Here is a 26,842-nt window from a genome sequence, read left to right as displayed (position 1 = left end):
GCTGGGTTCTCAGAAACACATCATTTCTGACAAAAGAGCAGAGTCAGATGAACACCCCTCTGTGCCAGACTGCATCTCACGGCATTGATATTGCCAAGGAAACCAGCACTCAACGGTTCCCGAGAGCTATTTTTCTAAAGAGACAGTGTTGTGTACTTCTTGAAAAAATTATCGGAGATTTATTTCTTTTCTTTTCTTTTTTTTTTTTTTTTTTTTTTTTTTGGGTACACGGGCCTCTCACTGTTGTGGTCTCTCCCGTTGCAGAGCACAGGCTCCGGACGCACAGGCTCAGTGGCCATGGCTCACGGACATGTGGGATCTTTCCGGACCGGGGCACGAACCCGTGTCCCCTGCATCGGCAGGCGGACTCTCAACCACTGTGCCACCAGGGAAGCCCAGAAATTTATTTCTTATTCTTCCTCCACATGAATTCCCCCTGGGATTAAAGCCCATCGTAGGGATGGAGGGGAGATAAAGTGATTCACAGCAGCTCCAAGTGGTCTTTCAATTTTCCAGAAAAACGTACATCTCCCTAATATGTTCAAACCTGATTGACTGCTGGGATCACCCCAGGCGCCATTCCTGCCTCTCCCCAAGGTGAAGCTATTGTGCCTTCAATTATCTCCCTCCCCCTCTCCCTGGCCTGGACCGTGAGCCCCAGGGCAGTAGCAGCAGTTTCCTGTGCCTGCTTAATCTTCGCATCCAGCACTGGCACTGGGGACACATCCCAGGGGCATCTGTGAGGGGCAGCCTTGGGCTGTCTCCTCGGCACCTTTATGAGGCTGTTCCCATGGCCTGGGAGGACGGCTCTGCGGTGTCTTCTCTCCACCTCCTGATTTCTTCCTGTCAAAATGCAAAATCCTTCAAGGTCCAGGTCTAAGTTCAGTTCCTCCAAGAACCCCAGGCTGGCACCCCACTGCCACGCTCTCCCCTCCTGAGAACTTCTGTCCCAGCTCCTCTCCTGCACACCTGATTGTCTGACCTCCCCCAAAACTGTGACCATCTTGAGAGAGGTTCCCACTGCTGGAGAGCAGATTAAAAAATGAGCAAAAGCCACGAATAGATCTTGTTCTACAAACCAAGGCACTGTTTTTATCATCATCTCCTGGTTCCCCTTGGCCCTTTGTCAGCCAGCAGCGCCCTGCAAAACCCCATCCTCCAAAACCCAGGGCAGCTTTCCCCCGACCAAACCCCCTTTGGTTAAACTCTTCTAGAACCAATCTCCCACTCCTTGGATACTTGTGGGAGGAGTTAAGCATCCTCCTTTTTTCTGATGAGAAAATTCCAACTCCGCCAGGAATAGCACATGGTCCCAGGGTCGCTCCTAAAATCAGAAATCTCTGTCCCCGTCTCCTGTCCCTGACGTTCTCCCTTCCTTCCAGTCGTACTCCCAGAGCCTGTTCATTCCAGAGAAAAGATAGCTTTGGTTTATTTTTTGAGGCAATGGAGTGGCAAATCCATTTATGACAGAATGTTTGAACATGTGTTCACTAAGTCTTTAGCTGACTTTGCGTAATTGAGAAAAATAGTGGGTGTTTATGCCTTGGCCATAAGGATGAGGCTGCCTCTGAGAGTGGGAGGCCAGCCCACAGCCTGGCCCTGCCTGCCCAGCTCACCAGTCCCTGAACAGAGGCTGCAGTCTAAGGCCTTATGGGTGCAGGTGCGGTTGTCTAAGGCCCGTTTGTGCTCAGCCGCCTTTGTGCAGGAGCTGTGCTACCTCTCTCCTCCTTCCCTCCAGCAGTGCCTGCATGGCCACCCCCCCCAGTGCAGCAATGAGGCTGGGGAATCAGCCTCCAGCTCTGCCCACAGTCAATCTTGACCTCTCCCCCAATGGTCTGCCATCTGAGGTTGAGAAGAGCTGTGAACACAAACTAGAAACTCCCAAGCAAAAGGCAGAGATAAGCGGTTACTGCTGGAATGGCACTGTGGTTGAGAAGCTGGTACCCAAATATGTGGGTTGGAATCACGCCTCAGCCGCTTCCTAACTTCAGGCCTCAGGTGGAGGTGCTGTGCTGCTCTTTCATCTCAAAATAGGTGTGATGATGACATGATGACAGTGATGTTGAGTATGGGGGTACCTACCTCACGGAGATGGCGGAAGGGTTACAGGAACCAGGATGCTCAAAACGCTTAGGGCTTGGAATGTAGAAAGGGACCTTTAAATGTTTGCTATCCTTAACATTCACTGCTGATACTGAATTCAGGCTGAGAATAAGCTAGTTCGCTTTTATATGTGTGACGTGACTTTCTGAGGCATGAACCTTGACGGCATTGCTTTGGGGTCTTACAGAAGCAGTCGAGGGGGATACAGTAGTCACACACACCTGGGTTTGAATCCCAGCTCATCCGCTGTAGCCCCAGGGCATCTCTCCATCCCTCTGAGCCTCAGTCTCTTCATCTGTCAAATGGGGACCAATAATCTCTACCTGCCTAGGTAATAATAAGCCTTAAATGAGCTCATTATGAAAACGGACCACTCATCACCCACCAGCTTCCTCCTTAAGCTATTGGCCAAATGCATTCTGTCAATGGCACCCTCAGACTCTTCTTGTGCCAATGTCTGTTTCCACATCCGACCCTACCTCCAGACTTCAGAGAGTGAATATGTGTCATTCGTGGCTGAATGCCCCATGCCCGGCACAGCCTGGCCCTCTGCAGGTGCTCAGCAGATGCTCATAGGATGAAGGATGTTGGGCTGCAAGATAAGAGCCAGGTGCACCTCTTGGTCCTTTGCTTTTGATCTCAGCATCATTTCAGAGCCATTCGGCTGAGGGTGGAGTTCCCTCCACAGCCCAGATCCAGCCCCAGCCTAACAGGACACTCTGCCCCCAGAGCTCACCCATCCTCAGGGACCCCTGCCCCCAGCATCTTCCCCAGCAGGCTCACTGAGCAGAAGATAAAGAAAAATGCAAAGGAAGGTCAAGACCCAGACACATCTATCTTTATTTGTTTCCTGTCAGAAAAGTCCAAGGATTACACCAAAAAATACTTCAGCCTCTGCTACCTACCGACAAAAATACACCACAAAATTATAAAGCGCTCAGCAGTTTTGCTAGGGACAACTTGTTATTCCGCTTTAGATGACCAATGAATTTACAAGTGACTCGAGGTGACTGAAGGGTGGGGAGGGAGGAAAGGTCAGATGATAGCTTTCAGCAGACTAGTTTGAGCTACGCTTGTCTTATTACCCAGCTATTATGTACGATGATTTCAGCATCATAGCAAAGCCACACACAACAAAATGCCCTTTAAACGGCCTGTTTGAGCTTCGAGGGGAGCCAGTACCACATCTCATACAGCCTCTCCCAGCCAGTGCTGGTTTGCTGGACCTGAAGCCAACGCCACACAGAGGGGCTCTCCCCAAAACGTTTGCGGGAGCGCCTGAGGTGGGACCAGGGCCACGGGAGGCCTGGGCAATGTCGGATGCTGCCACCTGGCTAGGAGCTTCCAGAACCAGACTGCGGAGTTTGGACGGTGCCCCCTGTCAACACAAAGGAGTGGCCAAAAGACGGCCACAGGTCTTAGCTTCCTTTAGAAATGATTTGGCTTTGCTGCAGCTCCAGTGAAAAGTCTCCCTGGCTGTCACCTGAGGTTCCTGGTTAGGACCCTTCCTGTTCTTCCTCGTGTTATTAGCACTTGGGAAACAGACACAGATTTTAAACTTGGTGCTGTGCTTATAGCTTGGCCAAATGTCACATGCCCACGCTGGGCTTTCTTCCCGCAGCCTCTCCTTTCTTCTCTTTCTACCCTTTCTGTCTCCTGGGCAGTACCCAGGTGTAGGGCTAGAAACACAAGAGAAAGACAAAGGAATTCTGTCCGCTGCTCAGTGTTTCTTATGCCCTACACATCCCTAGGCCATGCAGCCCGGCCCCAGCTCCGATGCCCATACAGACGAGTTTGTGCTAACTTTGCAAAACACACGACGTGGTGGAGGCTTTTCTCTCTGGGTTGCATGCATCCTGGGCTTATAAATGCCAAAATCAGTCCTTCTCTCCAACTCAGAAGTTCCTAACTTCTGGTATTCCTCCCCTGCAGACCGGAGGCCAAGGCAAGCAGCCCGCCTGCATCACTCACAAGTTCTGGACCTTCCGAATCTCACACGGAAGCTACCCTCTCTCGTCTAAGAGGCCCAGAGCATCTGTGCTCTTTACTACCCTTCAGTGTCTTCCAGGTGCAGCCAGTCTCACCCTTTTTTGTTCATTTTCTTTGTTTCTTTCCTCTTCCGTTTTTAAATTTTCCTAACAAATAATAAGCAGTGGCTTTGAAAATATCTTACATGGGAACAGTCAACACGAAACATGCCTTTGTACATGAGCCTGACTCGGGGACAAATCAACCATACCAAAGGACGAAAAGAAATATTGATTCAGACAACTCCAGTGCAGGAGATTTTCGGTGAGATACCCCCACCCCCACCCCCGGCCCCACCCCCGCCCCCATATCCCGGGAGTACAGTGTTGTCTTGTAACTGGAGCTTGGCTTAGCCCGCGGGGGTCCCCCTCTCCGCCCCCGATTCTGGCTGGGGGTGGGCCTCTAATGGCCCTGGGTCTTGGGCGGCTTGGGCTCGTGGATGACGGCGGCTGCCGACAGCCACGGCCCGATGGCCCGGGCAGTGCTCTGCTTGGCCACGCTGTAGTGGCTGATGACCGTGTAGAAGCGGCTTCTGGAACTGGGGTCCTGGGATGAGTAGTAAGCATCCAGGGAGGCCGGGATACAGCGCTTGTGCTGGGGAAGAGAGAGACAGAGTCAGGGGTAGCTCGGTGGACTGCTTCCGACCCGCCCTGCAACACGGCCACCCCACCTGGGGCCCACAGGCACGCCAGGCTCTCAGCCAGAGGGCGGGGGATGGTACCTGGCCTGCGCCTGGCCCTCATCAGGCCTTCCCCAGCGTCATCACCATCATCAAAGCTGCCACCTACTTGAAGCCAGAAGAAACTAACCTGATGCTAGGTTGTAGGTTCCCAGAGGTGGAGAGGTGGTAGGAGAAATGGGTGAAGGTGGTCAAAAGGTACAAATTTCCAGTTATAAAATAAATAAGTCCTGGGGATGTAATGCATAGCATGGTGACTGTAGCTAATAATACTGAAAGTTGCATTTTTGAAAGTTGCTAATAGAGTAGATCTTAAAAGTTCTCAACACAAGAAAAAAATTTGCAACTATTCAGGGTGATAGATGTTAACTAGATGTATAGTGGTGACTATTCTGCAATATATACAAATATTGAATCATTATGTTGTATACCTGAAACTAATATAATGTTATATGCCAATTACACCTCAATAAAAAGTAAAGAAGAAAGAAAGAAAGAAAGGGAGAGAGAGAGAAGGAGGGAGGGCTGGAGGGAGAGAGAGAGGAAGGAAGGAAGGAAGGAAGGAAAGGAGGGAGGAAGGAAGGAAAGGAGGGAGGAAGGGAGGAAGGAAGGGAGGAAGGAGGGAGGGAGGGAGAAGGAGAGATGGAGGGAGGGAGGGAGAGAGAGAGGGGAAGGAAGGAAGGAGGGAAGAAAGAGAGAAAAAGAAAGAAAGAGAAAGAAAAGAAAAGAAAGAAAGAGAGGGAGGGAGGGAGGGAGAGGAAGGAAGGAAGGAAGGAGGGAAAGAAAGAGAAAGAAGGAAGGAATGAAGGGAGAAAGAGAGAGAGAAAGAAAAGAAAGAAAAAGGGAGAGAGAGGGAGGGAGGAAGCTGCTGATGATACTAATTCAAGGTCAACATCCTCTGCTTACTGACTGTGGGATTACAGTAGACACTTGGTAGCTCTTTACCTGGCTGATTCACCCACCCCCAACTCCTCCTCTGGGCCATTGCCTGCAGCCAACTGCTGTCCATTTCATTCCCTTGATTGGATAGTTGTAACTCTTTTCTCTTATACCAAAAGCTTTGGTTCCTGACAACATTAATATAATTATATATTTGCATTATCCTACAATATATATCAAATGGTCACAAAATAACAGCAATATTATGAGTAATAGTTAGACTACTGAAGGAACTATAGGATTTCTCTGCAGCTCTCTGTGTCCTTAGAATATATGCCACTAAGGGTGTACAGTCAATATACTGCATTCTACAGTCATTTGGAATATTTATTTTCTTGGTAAGTTTATGTTCCCAACTTGATATACAGCTAGATTTTAGCTTGTTTTTAATTTCAGGAATTATTTTTTTTTATTTATTTTTACAAATACATCAAACACTGATACACATCAAGGACCAATGTAGAGTAAGATACATCCAGAGCAGCCTTGCTCCCCAGCCCTATTCTTTCTGTCCCCTCTCTGCCACCTGAGTCACCATTTTTCTTAGTTTTTTTAAATTTATCCATCCAGCATTTCTTTCTGAAAATAGAAGTAAACATCCCTGACCTCCCCTTTTCTCACTCCAATGTAGCACCTTTTTTTCTTCACTATTATCCTGGAGGGTATTCTGTGTCCATGTCTGGAGCCCCCCCTCACTCATTTTCACAGTTGTTTGAAATTCCATTGTGCGGATACATCGTAGTTTATTCCACTGTCTCCTATTGACAGTTGTTGCCAATCTTTCCGAACCTCAGCTTCTAACAACTAAAAATGTCATCTTAGGAAGTCATGTAGCATAACCAAAGGACATGTGTTTTTTTGTTTCTTTGTTTTGTTTTTTTTGCAGTACACAGGCCTCTCCCTGTTGTGGACTCTCCCGTTGCGGAGCACAGGCTCCGGACGCACAGGCTCAGCAGCCATGGCTCACGGGCCCAGCCGCGCCGCGGCATGTGGGATCTTCCCGGACCGGGGCACGAACCCGTGTCCGCTGCATCCGCAGGCAGACTCTCAACTACTGCACCACCAGGGAAGCCCTCAAATTAGTGTTTTCATTTTCTCTGGACACATCTTACATTTTAAACAGTCTGTAGGGAGGTTGCCATACCCAGAATTTAAATGCTGATGAAAAGAAGACATTGATAAACCCTTTAATTGAAGCTGACAGTCACCTGGGCCACTCCCCTGCCAGAAGTCCCTTACCTTATAGACAAATCCTTCTGGGCAGCTGTGGTCATAGGTGAAGGCTTTGTAAACCACCAGGAACACGATGCAGGCGAGGAAAGCTAGGGCCAGGCTGACGAGGATGGTGACCTGGAGAAAACAAAACAGAATCCTCCAGCCTCAGCTTGCCTGACTTCATTTCACGTGGTGCAGCCTTCGAAACCCAGAGCCGATAGGCAGCCTGGTATGTTAGAAAGAGTAGGGGGTGGCCAGGGGCCCAAAGAACCAGCTCTGTCTCAGCTCTGTCACCAACTTGGAGCGTGAGCCTGAGCAAACCATCTGCAGTCTTTGGGTCTCGGTGTCTCCTTCTTCCAGAAACTCTCGGAAGCTCCGTCTTGGCCCAATGTGTGATTTCCACCTCCTCCCCATTTACTTTTCCTGTTAACTCTGTGGGGGCAGAGGGATGACCATTAAGCCCTCACTTACGGTGTTCCTGCCTCCCATCACCTCCCTCCCTGCCACTGCTGAATTCCAGTCTCAGGTATCAATGCTCATTCCACCTCCACTTGGATGTCCAGTACTCACCTGAAGTGCGTTCTCAAACAAAACTCCTGCCTCCCTCCCATCCCAAACCTGCTCCACGCCCTGCATTTTTACCCATCTCAGGAAAGGTCAACCTCACCTTTGCAGTCACTCAGGCCAAAAAGTTTGAAGTCATCTCTGACTCTCTCTTCTTCTCACATTCGACATCCTAGTTACCGGCAGAAGCTGTCATTTCTGCCTTCCAACACATCCATAATCCAATCACTTCTGACCCCCTAAATCATCTCTTTTGCAGCCAAAGCCATCATCACCTCTCACCTGCAGTACTGAAACTGCCTTCTAACTAGGGGCCTCCTCTACCCCTACATGTATTCACACACAGCAACCTGAGAAGTCCATTCAGACTTGAACTCAAGGCATGTTCCTTCTCTGCTCAGAAGCATCTAATGGTCTCCAAATTGCTCATAGTGAAAGCCCAGCTCCTAACCGTTATCAACAAGTAAGCTTTAAAAAAAATACAACACCAAACAAACTGAAGTCACCAACAGGATTTACCAGAAAGGACTAAGTAGCTAATTTCAGGGGCACCTCCAGGTTCGCACTCGCCCCATCCCACCGCCTGTGTACAAAGTGGTAGGGTAACCCCCATGATGCTGGGCACCTAGTCTTATAAGCAGACTTTTTTCATGTTATTTTTAAAGCTGCTGGGCTTTTGAGTCAGTTGGCCTAGAAATATGGTAGAATTCCTATCATGGAGAGAAGGCTTATTGTGATTCAGAAGAAAACTAAAATCAACTTTGGAGTGTTGGGGGGCGTCCCTATCCCATCTCCTTCCCACCTCAGGACATGGTTTATAAGGACAGGAGGAGATGGGATTCTACATTACTCCAAATGGAGTCATTGGTTAGCAGCTGTAAATACTGGATGGAAGGAATTTGAAAAGGAAAAGAGGAAGATGGGTGTGGGAGACATCCATCTGAATCCTATGGGCAGACATTGTCCGTGAGAAGTTCCTGTGCATGTGTGTGTATGAAGTTTTAGGACGATGTGCTATTGTGATGTAAGAAATATATCTATTTGGTCTTGTTCCCAGTTCCTGGCACAGAGCTAAAACACTTGTAATTTCCTAAGTGATAAGAGCAGGATAGCAGCATCTTTTGTTGTAATATTTGGTTTTTGTGCCCAGTTCCTGAAATAACTGATCCATAAAGGTGAAAGGAGCAGCTTCTATTATTCATAACATATAACATAATATGTTATATTATGTTATGAGGTGACTTTTGGAAAGTCCCTAAGGATGGGGGCTGGTTGCCAGAGGAACTAACCATTGATTGGAGGGTTGTAACTTAACTGCCTCCCCGACCTCCAAGGAGGGAAGAGGGGCTGGAGATGAAGTTAACCACCCACGGCCAATGCCTTAATGAATCATGAAGCTTCCAGAAAACCCTAATCGAAGGGACTCAGAAAGCTTCCAGGTTGGTGAACAAGAACACATCCATGCCCCTGAGGGTGGTGTACCCCAAACTCCACTGGTACAGAAACTCCTGTGCTTGGGACCCTTCCAGACCTCACCCCATGTATCTCCTCATCTGGCTTTATCATCCTTCATAATGAACCAGTAATAGTAAGTAAAGTGCTCTCCTGAGTTCTGTGAGCCATTCCAGCAAATTACTGTGGAGTACCTGTGGAGGAGGTTGTAGAAGCCCCCAGTTTATAGCCAGTCAGTCAGAAGTTCAGATGTCAGCCTGAGATTTGTGACTGGTATCTGAAGTGGAGGCAGTCTTGTGGGACTGAGCTCTCGACCTGTGGGGTCTGTACTGACTCAGGACAGTTAATGTCAGAGTTGAGTTAAGTTGTAGGAAATCCTCCACCAAGAATGGGAAAAGTGCATGGTATGGAAAAAAACCCCACACATTTGGTGTCAGAAGTGAGAGTATAGAGAAAAAAATGTTTTTTTCTTTTACATGGTGACACATAAAATTCAGTTCTAAACTACTGTCCACACAGTGTGCTGTCCACCCTCTCCATTCACATCCCAAACCCTCAGCTGCAGCCTGTTGCTCACTCATCAGCCTCCTCCCCAGGACTAGGGTGGTGACAACATGGGGTGAGATGGTACAGAGGTCAGACTGGAGTCACCCAGCAAGATGTGGAGAGAGATGGAGATGTCAGAGGCCAGAATTTGGAGCAAGAGGTACCCCCAAAGACGCATGCACCCCTTAGAACCTCCAAAGATAGTATTTGATTAGTACAGGGACAGGAGCCACCCAAGACAACTACTCATTGCTGAGGACCTAAGAACACCCAGTCAGCAGGTGTTTGGCGTATAGATGTAAAGAATTTTAAATGCCCAGTTTTCCCAATAGCCAAAAGGTAGAAATAGCCCAAACATGATCAACTGATGAGTGGGTAAACGAATTATGGTCTATCTGTACAATAGAATATTATTCAGCAATAAAAAGGAATGACGTTCTCGTACAAATGTGGATGGGCCTCAAAAACATGCTAAATGCACGGCCACCTATTGTATGATTCCATTTGTACAAAATATCAAGAATAGGTAAATCCGTAGAGACAGAGTGCAGACTGGTGGTTGCCAGGGGCTGGGGTGCGGGGAACAGGGGATGACTGCTAATGGGGATAGAGTTTCCTTTGGGGGTAATGAAAACCTTTTGGAACTCGATCGAGGTGATAGCTGCACAACATCGTGAATGTACTCAATGCCACTGGACTTTTCACTCTACGTTCTCAACTTTATGGTATGTGAATTTTACCTCAACTTTCTAAAACATGCCCAGAGCTCCGGCTGACTTTGTCAAATGGACCTTAAACTCCTGCTAGCACCCCCTCATCAGAGCTGCCCCCATGACAGGGACAGACACGCTCACAGTCGCCTCCATGGTCACAGACCTTGAACATGCAAAGGAAAAGTCGAGAGCTGCAGCCCGCCCTGCCACCACCTGAGGCAGGATCTGGGGGAACCCTCAGAGAGCTCCCCCTCCAAATGACCCCATACAGCCCCAATCTCCGACTGAGCAGAGAGCCAGGTCTCTTAACTGACTTGGAAGCAGGACAAGACTCCAGTGTGGGCATCCCCAGGCAGGGCTGGACACTTCCCCTGGTGCCCAGCAGGCTGGTGATGGAGCTGGGAGCTGAAGCAGGGCCCGGCAGGCTGGCTGTGAGACAGTTTCCCTTTATGGTGGGTTTTTTTTGGTGGGGGGGGAACCTCTTTCATTCCTAACAGCCCTGAGTTAACAGCCTCCACCTAGGAGGGGCAGGATCTGATTCCCCATAGCACTCCTATGGCTTGATGGGGTGAGCATAGCAAATGTTTCTGAAAAAAGAAAAGAGAGGGAGGAGAGGAGAGAGAGAGGGAGGATCCTAAAGGATTCAGTGCTGATGCCTAGATGGCCACTACCCCAGTGGATTCTGATTTATCTGGTCAGGGATGGTGGGTCCAGGACACTCTCCAGGTGATTTTAATGTACAACCAGACATGAGACCCGCTACTCCAGTATGACTGTGTATGAGGGTCCTTGAGCTTAGAATCACCTGGGCAGCGTTTTAAGCGATCCTGATGCTCTGGCTCCGTCTCAGACCAATTACATCAGAATCCCAAGGCAGTTGCTGTGTGCGGGCAAGTATTGAGAAGAGTGCGGGACACAGACCCCAGGCAGGGTGGCCTATATGACCATCAGAGTCAAGGTCTGATGCTGACTGGGACGCCAGGGGTGCAGCTCACCTCAGGGCATTCTTCCGAGCAAGGCTAACTTCTGCCACGTGTTCCGTGGCCCCAGCACGAGGGTGATGGGAGGCTGTTTTAGGCGAAGATAAGTCTGCCTCCCCGCCCTGAATCTTGGTAACTTCTGCAACAACTAGAGGTCGGTCATTCCTTAAGAGCCTGTGGAGGTCAGAGAGTTCAGGGCTGTGAATCGGGCACAAGCCCTCCCTCAAGTCTTCACAGCCCACAGGGCGGGGGAGAGGTGGACAGGAGGACACAGGCACCTTGTAACACAAGGTTGGCACCATGAGTGAGGACATCAGCACAGAGGGCTGCTGGGCCTAACCAGCCTGCGGTTGGGGAGATCGGGGAAGGCCTCCTGTGGGAGGTGACTCTGGAAGTAACTTCAGGGAAGAATGCCAGGATAGGGGAGGAAGAAGGTTCTGAGCGGGGAAGTCACACCTGCCACAGTGCAGAAGCTGGGGCTGTTCTGGAAACATCATATGGTTTGTCATGGCTGGTCCGGAGGATGCAAGTGAGGGAGAGACAGGCCTCGGGCAATGGGTAGGTAGGAAGAGAATAGATAAGGAAGAACCAAGCTAAAACTTGGGCTTTATCTCCAGGGTGGCAGAGAGCCCCTGAAGGTTTTAAGCAGGGGAATGACAGGATTAGAATGACGTTTTGGAAAGATGGTATGGTGGGGGAAGGGAGGAGTGAGGTGGACATGGAAGCAGGTTTGCAGGGGCAACGCCGGAGGCAGGGAGGCTGATGCACCAGGACATATGCCCTAAATAGGCCAGACCTGGGGCTGTAAGGGTGGAAGTGGTCAATGGCTTGAGAAGGCCTGGGAGGTGAGCAGAGTGGCGTGAAAAGGAAGGAGGAAGGAGGAGGTTGAGCTGGGTCTGGATTCCTATTCTTAATGACTGAGTCAGTGTTGGCTATTGGCTGGGGTGGGAGGGGGAGACCAAGGTTTCTGATTGGTTCCAGGGTGAGATTTTTCCTGAAGGTGGGTCTCCGTGGGGCATCCTGAAGCTGGCCTCTCCCTTTCCGACGGATTAGATTCTTGGAAGTCAGAGGTCCTAGTGCTTGGTCCCTGCAGCAAAGCTCCCGATGTGGCAGGGGAGCCTCAGAGGCCCCGGGAGAGTAGTCCCCACTTCCCCCATACAGCACCTCTGAATGTGAAAGCCAGCAGTACATCAGTATTGATTGACTCAGTTTATATAGCCTTGTTGCTTGGAAACATTCTAAAGCCCTTGGCTTTACCTCCTGAATGTAACAGCCTTGGATTAGAAATAAACAAGTTCTCAATGCTGATTTGAGTGTTTCCTTAGAGACTGGGTCCTCTCTGCTCCCCATCTCCCTGCTCATCCCTTCATTCACTCAGCACATGTTTATTAGAGGGCCCACTGTGAGCCAGATGCCGCCATACAGTGGGAGTTTACGGCAGGGAGAGGGTCAGACGCCGAACTAGCAAATCACCAAATAAATAACTTCAAAACAAGACCACAGCAGGATCTGGAACAGTGAATAGGAGGGGAGCCTCAGATATGGTGGGCAAGAGTGGGAGAAAGAGCCCCACCCAAGAAGACCCTGGGCCAGAGCCACCTAGACCGAGGCGCAGCCCCAAACCCCTAAAAAGAAGAGGAGCTCAGGGTCTCAGTGGACCTGGAAGAAGCGGTCTGACTGAGATGGGAGGAGGGGCAAGGGGGAAAGAGTGCTGAGGTGAGACCCTATAGGCCTTTGGAGACCAAGATCACCCTTGTCCTGCCCAGGAGAGGAGCTTCCTCCAGCTTCCATCCAGTATTTTCCAGGTAATGTCCTGCTCAGCCTTGCGTCCCTCTGCCACCCTCCAGCCTCTTAGGCCACCGCTCCCTGGCTCACAGTTTCCCCTCCAGCCACCCCCCACCCCCAGGCTGCTGAGGGCTCCTTCTGTCATGCTTATCCGTGCCTTGCCCAGCCCTGGAATACATCATCCCCACTACCGTGTCCTTCCTCATCAACCTCCTGGTTCAGCCCTGGGGCCCCTTCCCTGAACACCTGATCCTGCCCTGCTCTGTACCTGGGGCCTGCTTGGGCTGCCCTGATGGGATCCACCATGTCATCGTTACCTCCTCATACCTCTGAACCCTCCCTCTGCTGGGAGTGCACTGGGCAGCCAGCAATCTCATCCTTTCCTCTGTACCCAGCACCATGGCTCCCACAGTGGGGGTCACCCGTAAACACTTCCTGAACTGAAATGCTGAATTGACTTAAGACCTGGAGGATGAACACACCCATATACACATGCACACACACACACATGCACACCCTTACTCCCCACATACACACACGCAAACACTCAACCTGGTCCAAACCACATCACATGGGATGGGGTGGGGCACTGAAACATCTGTACTTCTCTAGCCCCTAGTCTCAACCCCTTCCACCACCCGCCCATACACATGCTCAAAATAAGGTACCTTAACCTTGAAAAAACTCAGGGTTTGGGTTAGCATCAGCTAAGACCTCCCCAAGATCTCTCCTCCAGCTTTTGGGCATAGGTCAGGGAGAGAATAGAGGAAGAACTGAAAACAGAGTGTGCAGCCAGGGCCTCTGGTGACGGTGCACTGAAATGGCAGTCATCGTGACCACCCTATGATCCACACCTCCATCTAGTGATAATAGCAGCAGCAGTGGTAGTCACAGTAACAAAAGATGCCAAGAGTTATTGGGAGCTTACTATATACTAATATCACCACCATCATATGAAGAAAGTAGAATTCTTAACCCCATTTTGCTGATGGAGAAACCGAGGCTCTGAGAGGTTAGGTGACTTGCTTCAGGTCCCACATTTAGTAAAAGATAAGTCTGAACAATGCTTCGAGGTACCTCAAGGGCACCTGCTGTCTTCCCCTCAGCTGTGGTGGGAAGCAGCTCTGCCCACTCGCCTCTGGACCTTGCAGAGGTCCAGAGGCGAGTGGGTTGTCCTGCAGCCAACCCTGCCAGACCTCCCACTTCTGTCCCCAGCCCCACCCGTCAGCCACCGGTTCCCGGAGCTTCTGCCTCTGGTGTGGTTTGTTCATTTCTCTCCACCATCTTCATCATAACTTCCCTGGGTAGGACCACCATCACCTCACCCCTGCATGCAGTGGCCTCCCTGCTGCTCTCCTGGCCTCCAGCCTCCCGGCTTCTAAGACCACCCTAGACTTTCTAACAAGCCAGCCTGAGCATTGCTGCTTCCCTGGTGAACGAGCCATCACACCTACAGGGTCAAGTCTGAACTCGTTACGGAGCAGACAAGGCCCTTCCTGACGGAAACTCGATGTGCCTCTTCGGCCCCGACCCCTCCCCCTGCTGCCTGACTGCACGCTCATTTCCCCCACCTCGAAGCTCCGGCACTGCTGGGCCCTCTGCCCGGAATGCCAGCTTCCCCTCCCAAGTCCATTAAGATCCTGCTCATCCTAGACCCAGGTCAAGTTTCTTCTCTTCCCCAGAGTCTTCAGGTGGTATTTAGCCACTGCCCTGTCTGCTCACCGCTCCTGACACACTTTTCCCAGAGCACTCTAATTAACCACCACCTGTATGCCTCCCCTCCTGAGAGGCAGTGTGGAATAACACAACACACTTCCGTTTACTAAGCACAGATTGTGTGCCAGGCACTTTTCTCAGCACTGGACGCGGATTTATTCTTTTTTTTTTTTTTAAACATCTTTATTGGAGTATAACTGCTTTACATTGGTGTGTTAGTTTCTGCTTTATAACAAAGTGAATCAGTTATACATATACATATGTCCCCATATCTCTTCCCTCTTGCGTCTCCCTCCCTCCCACCCTCCCTATCCCACCCCTCTAGGTGGTCACAAACCACCAAGCTGATCTCCCTGTGCTATGCGGCTGCTTCCCACTAGCTATCTATTTTACGTTTGGTAGTGTATATATGTCCATGCCACTCTCTCGCTTACCCTTCCCCCTCCCCATATCCTCAAGTGCATTCTCTAGTAGGTCTGTGTCTTTATTCCTCTCTTACCCCTAGGTTCTTCATGACATTTTTTTTTCTTAGATTCCATATATATGTGTTAGCATACGGTATGTGTCTTTCTCTTTCTGACTTACTTCACTCTGTATGACAGACTCTAGGTCCATCCACCTCACTACAAATAACTCAATTTCATTTCTTTTTATGGCTGAGTAATATTCCATTGTATATATGTGCCACATCTTCTTTATCCATTCATGTGGATTTATTCTTACAACAGCCCTACAAGGTGGTCCATTTTCACTTTTTAGACTAAGGCACAGAGAGGTTACATAATTTTCTCAAGGTCACACAGCTAATTAAGTAATATAGTCAGGAGTCTAACTCTCTAGAGTATGGCCTGGGCTCGTAGCCTATGCTATACTTCTCGTAAAGCATGTATTCACTAAATATTAAGCGCTTACATGTGCCAGAGAGGATTCTACACACTGGGCGTACAGTGCTGAGGAGGACAGTGAGGTTCCTGCTCTCGTACAGTTTACCTTTAACTGTTTCAACAAGTGTCCACTTCTGCAAAGGGGAGTAATAGTAGCATCTGCCCCTCAGAATTCTGAGGATTAAATCAGATAATGGAGGGGAAGCCCTATAGTGCGTTGAATGGTGGCCTCTCAAAAGATATGTCCACGTCTTAATCACCAGAACCTGTAAATATGATCTTATTTGGAAAAGAGGTCTGTGTAGATGTAAGTAAACTAATGCTCTTGAGATGAAATCATCCCTGGATTGTGCAGGTGGGTCCTAAATCCAAGGACAAGTCCCGTTATGTGAGACACACAGAGGGAGACAAACACACAGAGAGAAGAGAAGGGCATGTGAATAGGGAGGAAGGGATTGGAGTGATGCAGCCACAAGCCAAAGGACACCTGGAGCTACCAGAAGCTAGAAGAGGCAAAGATAGATCCTTCTCTAGCCTTCAGAGGGAGCATGGCCCTGCCAAAACCTTGATGTTGAACTACTGATCTCCAGAACTGGGAAAGGATGAATTTCTGTTGCATTAATCCAGTGTGTGGTCATCGGCTGTGGCAGCCCCAGGGTGCTTTCCCACAGTGTCTGGCATATGTGCTATATAGATGTGCACTCCTCCGTCTCGCCATATCATCTGCCATGCTTCTCAGCAGGTACTTCAAAGGCTCCAACCACTCAGGAAGACTACCATTTCTCAACATGTATTTCTCTTGTATACCTTTTCAGCCCTTTTTTCCTTGGAGAACTCCTAGTCATGCTTCAAAGCCCAACTTACAACATCTCACCTCCTCTGGGAAGCCTTCCCTTGCCAATTTGTGTTCTCACCACACTTTTTTTCCCTTCACCACATAGCACTCAGCCCCCTGTATCACAACTATCCATTCTATTGTATGTTTGCCTCTGTGGTCCCAGCTCAAGACCTGGCACAGAGCAGAATGTACATCCCACATTCCCTACCCCCACACCTCTTTCTTCATTTTTGGCACAAAACACTACCAAGAGTGAATTTTAGGGCCCCTTTTAACTGTTCCACACCTGAGAGGGTAACTGGATAAAATCATTGCACTGGGTCATCTGAAGTAGTCTGTATGATGCTGGGAAATGATTAGTTTTGCCCCTGAAACAATCTCCTTGTCTGCCTGCTATGCCCTAAAAGACGGGAAGCTCTTCTCTGATGGCTGGGTGAATTAGACCTTCATTCTAGTCAACGTCCGTGCAGTTCTCTGCAGTAGCTGTGGCCCCATCCCTACAAGGTTCCCATTCTGCTTCTGCCTCTGATGAGCTGTGTGACCTTCAGCAAGATGCTTCACCTCTCTGAGCTCCCGTCTCCTCTTCTGTTAAATGGAAACAAAAATCCCACCCCACAAGATTGGTGTGATGATTCAATGAGATGATGTCTATAAATTATCCAGTGCTGTCCTGGCCCCTGGGCTTAACCAATAATAGCAATCACTTATTGACTGTAATAGTGCACTGGTACTGTGTCAAGAGCTTTTCATATAATATCTCCTTTAATCCTCATGATAGCCCTACAAGCCTAAGTATTACCCCCATTTTACAGTCCCCCCGTGCACACGAAGGCACAGAGTAACTTGTCTGAGCTCACGTGGTTATTGAAGTAGCAGAGCCTGACTGGAACTGTGGAATATCTGATTCTGTAGCCCTCAATCTTAAACACTACCTTAACAGACTTTCTGATAAATATTCCTCAGTCCTGCTGCTGCATTTGCTTGCAGTAGTGCAATGAAGCAAGGCGATGTATACTGTAAACTTATTCTAGGAGGATGTGTCACCACAGACATGAAACCCCAGGAGTTAGGAAGAGAGAGGAGAAAAACAAAAACCCTCCCACTTCTGCCAAGCCAGGGTGCTGATCTAGGACCCTCATTATGCCAGCAAACATGAACTTCATTAACATTCACGTACTGCAGCATCTCGGCACCACGATACCGAATAAACCGTCCTTCTTTATGAAGAATGCAAACTCTGGAAATCTCAAAGCAATAGAACCACTCATAACAGGGAAATTAAACTTTGTGGGGAGATAAAAACAGAGCTTCCCAACAGACATTCATCTTTTGTATGTGACAGCTGGAACCTCCAGAGACAGAATTAGACCACCCGGCACCCTGCTCCTGGCTCTGCCCCAAAGATCCTGACAATAGGGCTTAAGAGGAAAGTGCAAGAGAATCACGGAATCCATAAATCCTGCCCAAATGACACCCTGGTTTCCCTGGCCCTCTCCCTAGCACCCAGTAATGAATAGAGTCGAGTCTTTGGAGCTGGATCGTCAGTCTGAAAGCCCAGCTGTGTCACTTATTACTGTGTTCCTGGGCAAGCTGATTGTCCTTTGGAATCCTCTGCCTACTTCTCTCCACCGGCTGTTGTGAGGCAGAACGTGCTAGCGTCTGAAGCCCTGCAGCATAGGCCTGGCCCAAAGTAATGACCTTCGTTAGCATCCAGGGGGAGCACACACACGTTACATCATTTTGTGTCCTCACAATTCTATGGGGAAGGCACTATCGATGTGCCCATTTTACAGATGGTCTATCAGAGGCAAATGGAAAGACTTTCCCTATATGAGGTGAGAACTGAGTATTTGAACTCAGGTCTGTCTAACTCAGAAGTCCAGCTGCCTAACCATATGCTATATTGCCAGTAAATCTATAACTATGTTAGAGTTCATTTTTATTAAAAATGTATTGTACCATTATAAGAACAATATTGGAAATCCAAGAGGAGAAACGCCCATTACAATTCTGCCACCATCTCCAGTCCGTTTTTACACGCTTGTTATTTGTTCCTATCCACGTGCCTCCCTGCATAAATCTTGATTCCTTCTGCTTCTTCCCATTTCACCCATTTGTGGCCCATCCAACTTTCTCTGATCACGTAGAATATCGTCACAAGCCTAGTCCGAGCCACCCCAGAAGAAGAGAGGCCTCAACTTCACCATCTGCAAAGTGGCCCCAAATCATTACACTGATCTACACAAAACTGTCGTGAGGTACAACCGAGATGAATAACGCAAACAGCAAATTGCCACGTAAAGGCAAAAATGATAAGCTAATGCTTCTTGTTGCCACCACTGTTATCCTTACAATTGTACAACATCAGAGCTGAGTGTGGTTCAGTTACTTCCTCAGCACGAGGACCTTCAGCTGTTACACTGTGTTACCATCACCTGTGACCTGTCCTCCCAGACCAACTAACAGCCGCCCCTACAGGGCAGGGCAGTGTCCTCTGTCTTTGGGCTTCTGAGGGCCTGAGGGTCCTACTATTTAAAGGATTTGCTGGTGATTCATGTTGATGGGGGAGAAAAGCATCTCTGCCATGGGCCATCTCCTCCCTAGTCTCTGCTGCTTCTCACTCCCAGTCCACCGTCCCTGCTGGCCACCGATGGGATCTTCCTATATTAAATTACCCCTCTGAACCTTTCACGGTAGGGCTGAAGGTCCCACGTGAGCCTGCTTTGGGGCAGATTTTGTGTCCTGACACAGTGGGTCCAGGACCTTACTGAGCATCAGAGCCCTGACGCATCAAATAGAGGTGATCGATTAAATGCAGAGCCCTGGACCCTGCACCCAGAGATCCGGGTTCCCTCGGTCAGCCCAGCACTCACAGGTCAGCATGTCCACACAAGTCCAGGAGGTTTGGATGCAAGTGACCTGGAAACTAGTTAGATCAAGATGAGGGCCAAAATGCTTTGGCTTCTGAGGAGAAGAAAGCAAGGATCTCACATCCCTGATGGTCAGATACTCAGCATTTTCCATAGATGATCTCACTCAGTCCTACCCAGTGTCCCATAAAGTGGGTACTGCACATATTCCTGTTTCTCAGATGATGAAACTGAGGATTGCAGAGGTTGCATAACTGTCAGGATTTTCCAGACCATCAGTGGTGAAGCAAGTCCCAGAAGCCAGGTCTGTCTGGATCTAAGACATATTTTCTTCCCTCAGCACTGCACTGTCTTCATCCTCTGGCCCACCACTTACCTGTCCAACAGCACCAATTGCTTCGACCCCAGGAGCCCTCACACACACACAGAGAAATGCACTGAGACACACACACACACATGCAGACACACATACGCAGTTATACACACACAGACTCACACGCAGACACATAGAGACACACGGAGACACACACAGACACACACAAACACACAGACATATATAGACACACACAGAGACACATGGGCACAAACACACACAATAACAAAGACACACAGACACAACAAACACACACGGACTCACATAGACATATCACACAGACACACACAGACCTATGTAGACACACACACACAGACACACACACAGTACAGTCTTAGTTCCTGAAAGTTCTAGGCTTTCTGCTACTGGCGTGCCTTCCCACTGTCTTCCCCTGGAGGGTGTCACCCCCACACACCAGGCAGCCTCCGCAGATCTCTCCCTCAGGAGTGAGGTCTCTCTGGGTTCCCCCTCGCTCCATCCTCACCACCGTCATGTGTTGCTCTGTGTTATGACGACTTCTAGACCTGTCAGCACGCCCTACTGCACCGTGAGCTTCTCAAGGGCAGGGAGCGTACCTCACTGACCTCCTGCCAGCTCTCAGCTGGGGCTCAGGACCAAGAGCACATGTGTGAGCTTCGAAGGCCTCACATCCATTTGCTTCAGCCAGCCCAGAGCCAGGCCCCAGTGCAGGGCAGGTGGTCTCCTGCCCCAGATGGCCGACTACACGCGTGCTGGCCACAGTCGGAGGTGCACCGCTGCCTCACCACATCCCAGGCGAACCTTGTCTAGATGCAGCCTGCATCCGCATCTCCATGGAAACACCAACCCTGCAGGCCAGATAGCCTGTTCCATTAAGCTACTTTCATTTCTCAATCCCCTTTCTTGGCAGAAGAATTGATAAAAAAAAAAAAAAATCAGGTCAACAAAATTGGTTTGGAAAATTAGAAATCATCTTCTCCAAGTTCCAATGTGTAGCACTGCTAGGCGTGCCAGCGGGGGGTTCTGAGCCAGATAAGCTACTCCGCGTCTTCCTATAATTCCTGCAAGGCTGAGAACGAATGCCTGCCAATGACACAGCAGCACACGCAGCAGGATCGCCTCTGGACAGAAGGTGGCCATCTTTGGGGGAGGAAGCGTTCCTGCCTCTCCTCAATTTCTGCCTCAGAAACTACTCAGAAGTAGTAGTTTCTGCTACTTTTGTCCATGAGGAGGAAGGAAACTCTATCCAACCTTCTACCTCCTCACGCCTCCCGCCTTACACACGTACACCCACACAGACACAGACACACACTCCCTACCTGGGAGGAGTCCTGGAGTGTTTTCACAAAAGAGTTAACACAGCAGACCCGAGACAGCTGCCCTTGGAAAAGCCCGCTTGGGAGGCTGAGCCCTGGCTGGCGTCCTGGAACTTGGACGTCGGGAGGGCTCCCACGATTCCCAGAACTAATAAAAAGGGCTCACCGTACGTAAACCGTGCAGACAACGTGGTTTAGGCTGAACACCTGCCTTCCTTCCGGAGTCCGGAACTTGGGTACGTGCTAGGCAGTGGGTGCCAGCCCCCAGCAGAAACCTTGGGCACTAAGCCTCTAATGAGTTCCCCGGTCCACCACTCTCCATGAGTGCGCTCACAGCTCGTTGCTGGGGGAAGCGAGCGTGTCCCACGTGACTCCACTAGGAGAGGTCTCTGCAAGCTCCTGTCTGCTTTCCTCTGGAGGTCGCCCCCTGCACCTTTTACCTTTGCTGCCTGTGCTTTGTACCCTTCCGCTGTACTAAAGCGTAGCCAAGACTACAGCTCCACCCTGCGTCCTGTGAGTCTTTCTAGTGAATCATCGACCTGGGGGTGGCCTCAGAGACCTCCAACACAATTCCCCTCGCTGTCCCCTTTTCGGTTTCCCCTGAAGGAGAGACACCGTGAATCTTATGTTTCAGAGGCTGGCAGCAATGGCTATGCTACACGATGGATCCTGTGCCTTAAAGGCAGCACCAGCTTCTAGCTGTGAACTCTTCCCTTCCTGCGCCCCAGAGCCCAGGCCCCATGAACACCTCTTCTCTGAGTCCTTGCCTCATGGGTCAGGATGGCTGTAAAGTTCTCACTCTTCCGACATGGAAGAAGCCTGGGCCATCTCTTTCTCGTCCATCCCTCCCCTCCCCTGCAGCATCTTGACCAAGGTTATCACTAGGTGAACCCGATATTAGGAATTAGGAACAGACACTCTCTCTCCTACCTCCCACCTCAATTTTCCCTCCAGTGATGAGTATCCATCAGTATGAGATCTCTTCCTGGGGTGAGGGTGGAAAAAACAGGGTGAGAAGCTAGAGAACCACTTAGGCCTCCCACTCTGAGCCTCATGCCCAGCTGTGCTCATGGGAGAAGATGCTTCTTGGGTTATTGGGTGCCCACCAGGTGAATAAGGCAGTTCTTCATCTGCCATTTGGGGTCCATCCTTATGTGCAGACCTCCTTGGCAGGGAGCCTCAGAAGGAAACAGCAGAAGGATTCCGGAACCAAAAACTCTTCCAACCCCTTGTCAATCTACAGCTGTGGGTATGTAGACTGACCCCTCAGCTACTTGGCCCTGTCAAGGGCTCACCATTCTCACCGTCAAGCAGCACCTAGAAGGTGAATCTACCCTCCAAGCCCAAATGTTCTCAGATCAGCTATGCCTGTGTCACTGTGGCCTCAGATGGAAAATTTTCCATCAGTCTGTTCTGTTGCAAGAAAGAGAGAAAAATGGGGTGGTGGCCAGAGCCTTGGCTTGGAAGCCAGAAATGTCCATGTTTGGATTCTAACCCCAGCACCTCCTGGTTCTCTTATTACATTTCCTGGGCCTCAGTTTTCTCTTCTGGAAATTGGGATCCTAATAATTATATTGAAGCCCCAATGTAAAGATGAAATGAGATCGCTATGTGAAAACACAGAGGGCAACACCTGGCACAGAGCTGGTAGCCGGAGATATTCGTCCCAAGGATCTGGAAAGAATGAACACGCCTCAGGATCTAAAACCACGTGCCCTCTGCCTGTCCCATGGTTCCATGCTTTGAGTGATTTCTTTTTTCATGCCAAACAGATGGCATTCGCTCCATGTTAATGAATTCATTCTCCTATTTTGGACACATCAGACTCACGCACATAGCTGTGAATGGGAAATAACCAGAGGGGCCAAAACAACAACCCATGGTGTTTTTGTTGGTTTGTTTGGACTAATCAGGAGAAAAGAAACCATTTCCTTTGGGTTTTATGAAATATTGGGACGAGGCTGCAGACAGCCATCACTACTAACCAGAGCCAGTCTAGAGCCAGTGCAGACTCTGAGAACATGCATGCTCTCCATTGGCAGCTCCACCCCTCCTATCTGTGTGACTTCAGACAAGTTCTGTGACATCTCTAAGGCTCAGTTTCTCCATCTATGAAATGGGAGTTACGATGATCCCTAGCTCCCAGAGGCTCTGAAAGGCAACATGAGGTCATACAGATCACCTGCCTGGCTTTGGTCTGAAGCAGTGTTCGGTAAGTGCCTTCTAAGTGAATGTATCAGAATGATTTCTGTTGAGATGTTATCTCTTGGGTAGAAAAGCAAACGCTGAAATGGCAGGTCAGGTCTGGAGGGTGAGCATCCGTTCTGTTTACTGACCATATTCTGTTTCATTCCTCACGTGGGGTCAGTTCCTGAAGAAGGAGTTGGCTTTGCTTATGGTTTTGCTTTATTTCTTATTGAAAACGTTTAAAACCAATCCTATAAGGTAGGTCTTATCGTTTTTCCTGTTTTATAAATGAAGAATGTTGTAAGACCCAAAGAAGTTAAGTCACTTGCCCAAGTAAACTCAAATAATGAGTGGAGAAGAAGCTGAACTCAGATGTGAACCCCAAGGTTGTGTGTACATACGCTTCCTCTGGAATGGCTGCTACCAGAGTGGCTGTTTGGAATACGAAGGTTCTCTCCATCCCAAATCAAAAAGATTATGTTTGGTCAGACTCTTTGGTCAGCTTCCCATGGAAGCCCCCCAAAAGCCATTAAAGAAGCCCATTCTCTGGGGCCCCAGTGAATCCCGCTGAGGTAATTGCCTTTTGAAAGGAAAGGGAAAATGAAACATCTGTGGCCTCAAACTTTATATGAGCAAAAATTCAAGAGTCTCTTTCAGAACCCAGAAAGGGCAACTCCCCACGGAAGGTGGAGCGGTACAGAAGTGTGATCCCGGCCAGAGCCAGGAATTCATTTATATTAGTGGAAACCTTGAAAGAGAAAAGGCACAATTTAAATTGGAACATTCCAAAGCAATAGCTCATTTTCCAATTGAATTTGCTATTGGCATAATCATTAGAAAGAAGAAACAGGGGCCCTGGGGCCCAGGTTATGCAGGAGATAAATCTCTGGACTCCTGAGGTATCTTTCATTTTGCAAGGGCAAACCATTGTTCAGCTTGGGCCAGAGGATATTAAGACCTTTGAGAGTAAACCTTTTACAGGTTGGAGAAGCTGAGGCCTTACTTCACAAGGCTGTGTCTTTATCAGCCGATAATCAAAGGCAAATGCAGAATAGAGATCTTAACCAGTGTACCTAGATCTAAACAGCCTATCAAAGAGAGAAGCCATCCTTTCCTGGTCACCTACTATGTGCAACCGCACAGCAGACAAGCCACATAACTGAGGCAAGAGGGCCAGGGGTGGAGACTGGAGGGAATGGAGGAAACATGTCCCGTCCACATGGGGTAGTTGCTCAGCCCCAGACAATTGTCAAGGATGGGAATGAGGCCCTAATATGGCTGTTCTTCTCCTTTTTCAAGAAAAGACAGAGATTCTGCCCACAAGTGAAATGTCTCAATTTTTAAATTGGGGGCAGCAGATACAACACTATGGTTTCTTTCATTATTCATTCTAAACCTTTCAGTGACTCTGTAAAGTCAGTCTTTTTAACCCTATTTTATAGGAAATAAGGTTCCAAAAAGTGGTTGGTCCAGGGTCAAACAGCCAGTAAAGGCTGAATCCAGGACTCGCTCCCAATTTGTTCTGGGAGGGAGGTAACGAGGTCCAAGGTGATGAGCTGGGGAGTGTGACTGGTCTGGGGCTGAGTGGAGAGCCAGCCCAGGTGGCACCCAGAGCACCTGTGACACTTACTGGACACGGCAGGGTGGGGGATTAGAAGGGTCTGAAGCACATGTCTAGGAAACAGCTGCAAAGAGGCCCAGCACTGTCTATCATGGAGGAAGGATTTGGGGGCACGGAGAAGGAGGACCTAGTATTTATTGAGCAACTACTAGAAGCTAGGCCCCAGGCTGTACATGCCCTGCTTTACTGAATCCACACAACTATTTGAAGATGTTATTATTCCTGTCTTCATGAGGGGACTTCCCAGGACCACACAGCCAGCCCGGGTTGAGCCTCTTTGTTCTAACATTTGCTCAAAACACCTGGACCTTCCTCCTGCCCAGGCTTTAGACAAGGAGAAGCCTGGAGCTTCCACTGCAATGTGGTCAATCACCAGTATTTTGTAAAAACCGGTCTGGGCCAGAAGGCCTCACAAATCTTACCAGGGTTATTTTGCACAAAGTGGAACTCAGTGAATTAAGATGTTGCACAAGCCTTGCTGTTTCCATGGGGAGGGGTCATAGCTACAAATCTGTCCCAACGTGCAGGCAAATGGGCTTTGAGCAGATAGGTCATGAAGTTGGTTTACCGCTGCTGTGATTATGATTTTTGCTTATTATTAAGAAAATGAAAGGCATCCAAGTGTCCAGGGTAAAGGCGGTGTGGCTGTCCAATTTCAGCTCTGCAGAGACTGGGAGGCAGGCATCTAAAAGGGAGGCAGTGCCAGGTGGTACAAGAGGGAGCAAGCCTGGATCCAGTCTCTGCTCCACCACTTACGGGCTGTGTGACCTTAGGCATGTGATGCCACTTCTCTGAGCCTCCGTCTCCTTAGCTGCAAAAATGGGATTAATCATAACAGCCACTACCAGGCACATTGGTAGGACTCTCAAGGACGCTGGATGTAAAGCTCCCAGCAACGCTGGATATCATCACTGTCGTTATCATTAAAGTACATTCCGTACGCAGTCGCCTATAAAACCACCTGCTTGATGTCCTGTCACTAAAATAGCATGATGCCTGGCTGGACCTCTTAATTTCATCAAAACGGTCTGTTGAGTCACAGCTTTAATTAACTTTCCCATGATTTCACTGGGAAACCATGTTTCAGGCCCTTGCCTCTTGCCCCCTATCCCTGGCTCCAAACAATGGAAGTTCATGTCTCTTATAAACCAATTCTGACTCTGCGAAGACGAGCAAATCACCCACTGACACACAGGGTTGCACACACAGCTAGTCTGCGATGCTGCAGAGACCTTTCCACAGAGCATTAAGGTAAGGGCTTGGAACCTAAGGAAACTGCCTTTCCTCAATGAGTTCCCCATAGTGGCTGCAATCTGGGTCCCTGGTTTGTGTGCATATTCAACTGTGACCGCCTGCTGTCTCTTCCCAGCAGTCCTGGCAGGATGAGCTGGGCATGGTGACCCAGAGCAAAGGATCATTGTGTTTCATATATATGCGAAGCTGCTCTTTGCAGTGTTGCAGAAAGCCATGGGGCTGGGGGTGAGGTTCAGGTCAGGGTTGCTTCCTGGGTACAGAAAATAAAGCAGGACAGAAGAGGCAGAGTGTTCTCAGCTAGAGGCTCCGTGGTGGGAAACCACAAGCCTGCTGAGAATGCCTATGGGGGACTTGAATTTTGACTGAGCTGTTTCCTCCTTGGGGGCCCCAGCCCTGAGGATTCATCTTGGTAGCCCCTGCATTTGGCCAAGGCTTGACTGCAGTAGGTGCTCAATAAATCTGTGCTTAGTAAATAAATGCCCCTAACTAGTTTCATTCATCTTATTTTCATTACACCCCTATCTTTTTCCAGAAATGATTTAAGGTGCATGATTTAATAATCATTAACATTCGCTAAGTGCTCCCAGTTTGCCAAGTTTTGCCCTGAGCATCTTATATGGTTTCCCCATTATGTCTTCACAGCAATCTTTGTGATAGGTATTATTATTACAGTCCCCATTGCACAGATGAGGAAAGTGAAGTAAATGAAGTAAACGAAAGTGAAAGAACGAAGTAAATGAAAGGAACAAGGATGGACATACATCAGAAGCAGGTGTTATAACAGTGCCTGTACTTGCAGC

At 49.1% G+C, this 26,842-nt stretch overlaps 1 protein-coding gene across 1 annotated transcript in view; it reads right to left on the bottom strand.

Moving 5' to 3' along the window:
- Positions 1-4,448: 4,448 nt before the first annotated feature.
- The window catches only part of NSG2 (neuronal vesicle trafficking associated 2), a 57,289-nt gene continuing 34,895 nt past the window's right edge, over positions 4,449-26,842 (bottom strand). Inside the window, exons 4-5 of the mRNA XM_019946465.3 lie at positions 6,989-7,099; positions 4,449-4,725 (exon numbers count right to left, since the gene is read on the bottom strand). Of these exons, the coding sequence (XP_019802024.1) occupies positions 4,534-4,725; positions 6,989-7,099 (303 nt within the window). The 3' untranslated portion in view covers positions 4,449-4,533. The remainder of the gene's footprint in view (positions 4,726-6,988; positions 7,100-26,842) is intronic.

The sequence above is a fragment of the Tursiops truncatus genome, chromosome 3 (assembly GCF_011762595.2).
Source record: "Tursiops truncatus isolate mTurTru1 chromosome 3, mTurTru1.mat.Y, whole genome shotgun sequence".
Classification (NCBI taxonomy): Eukaryota; Metazoa; Chordata; class Mammalia; order Artiodactyla; family Delphinidae; genus Tursiops; species Tursiops truncatus.
The sequence above is the reverse complement of the archived record's forward strand: the minus strand, read 5'-3'. Positions and strand labels throughout refer to the sequence as shown.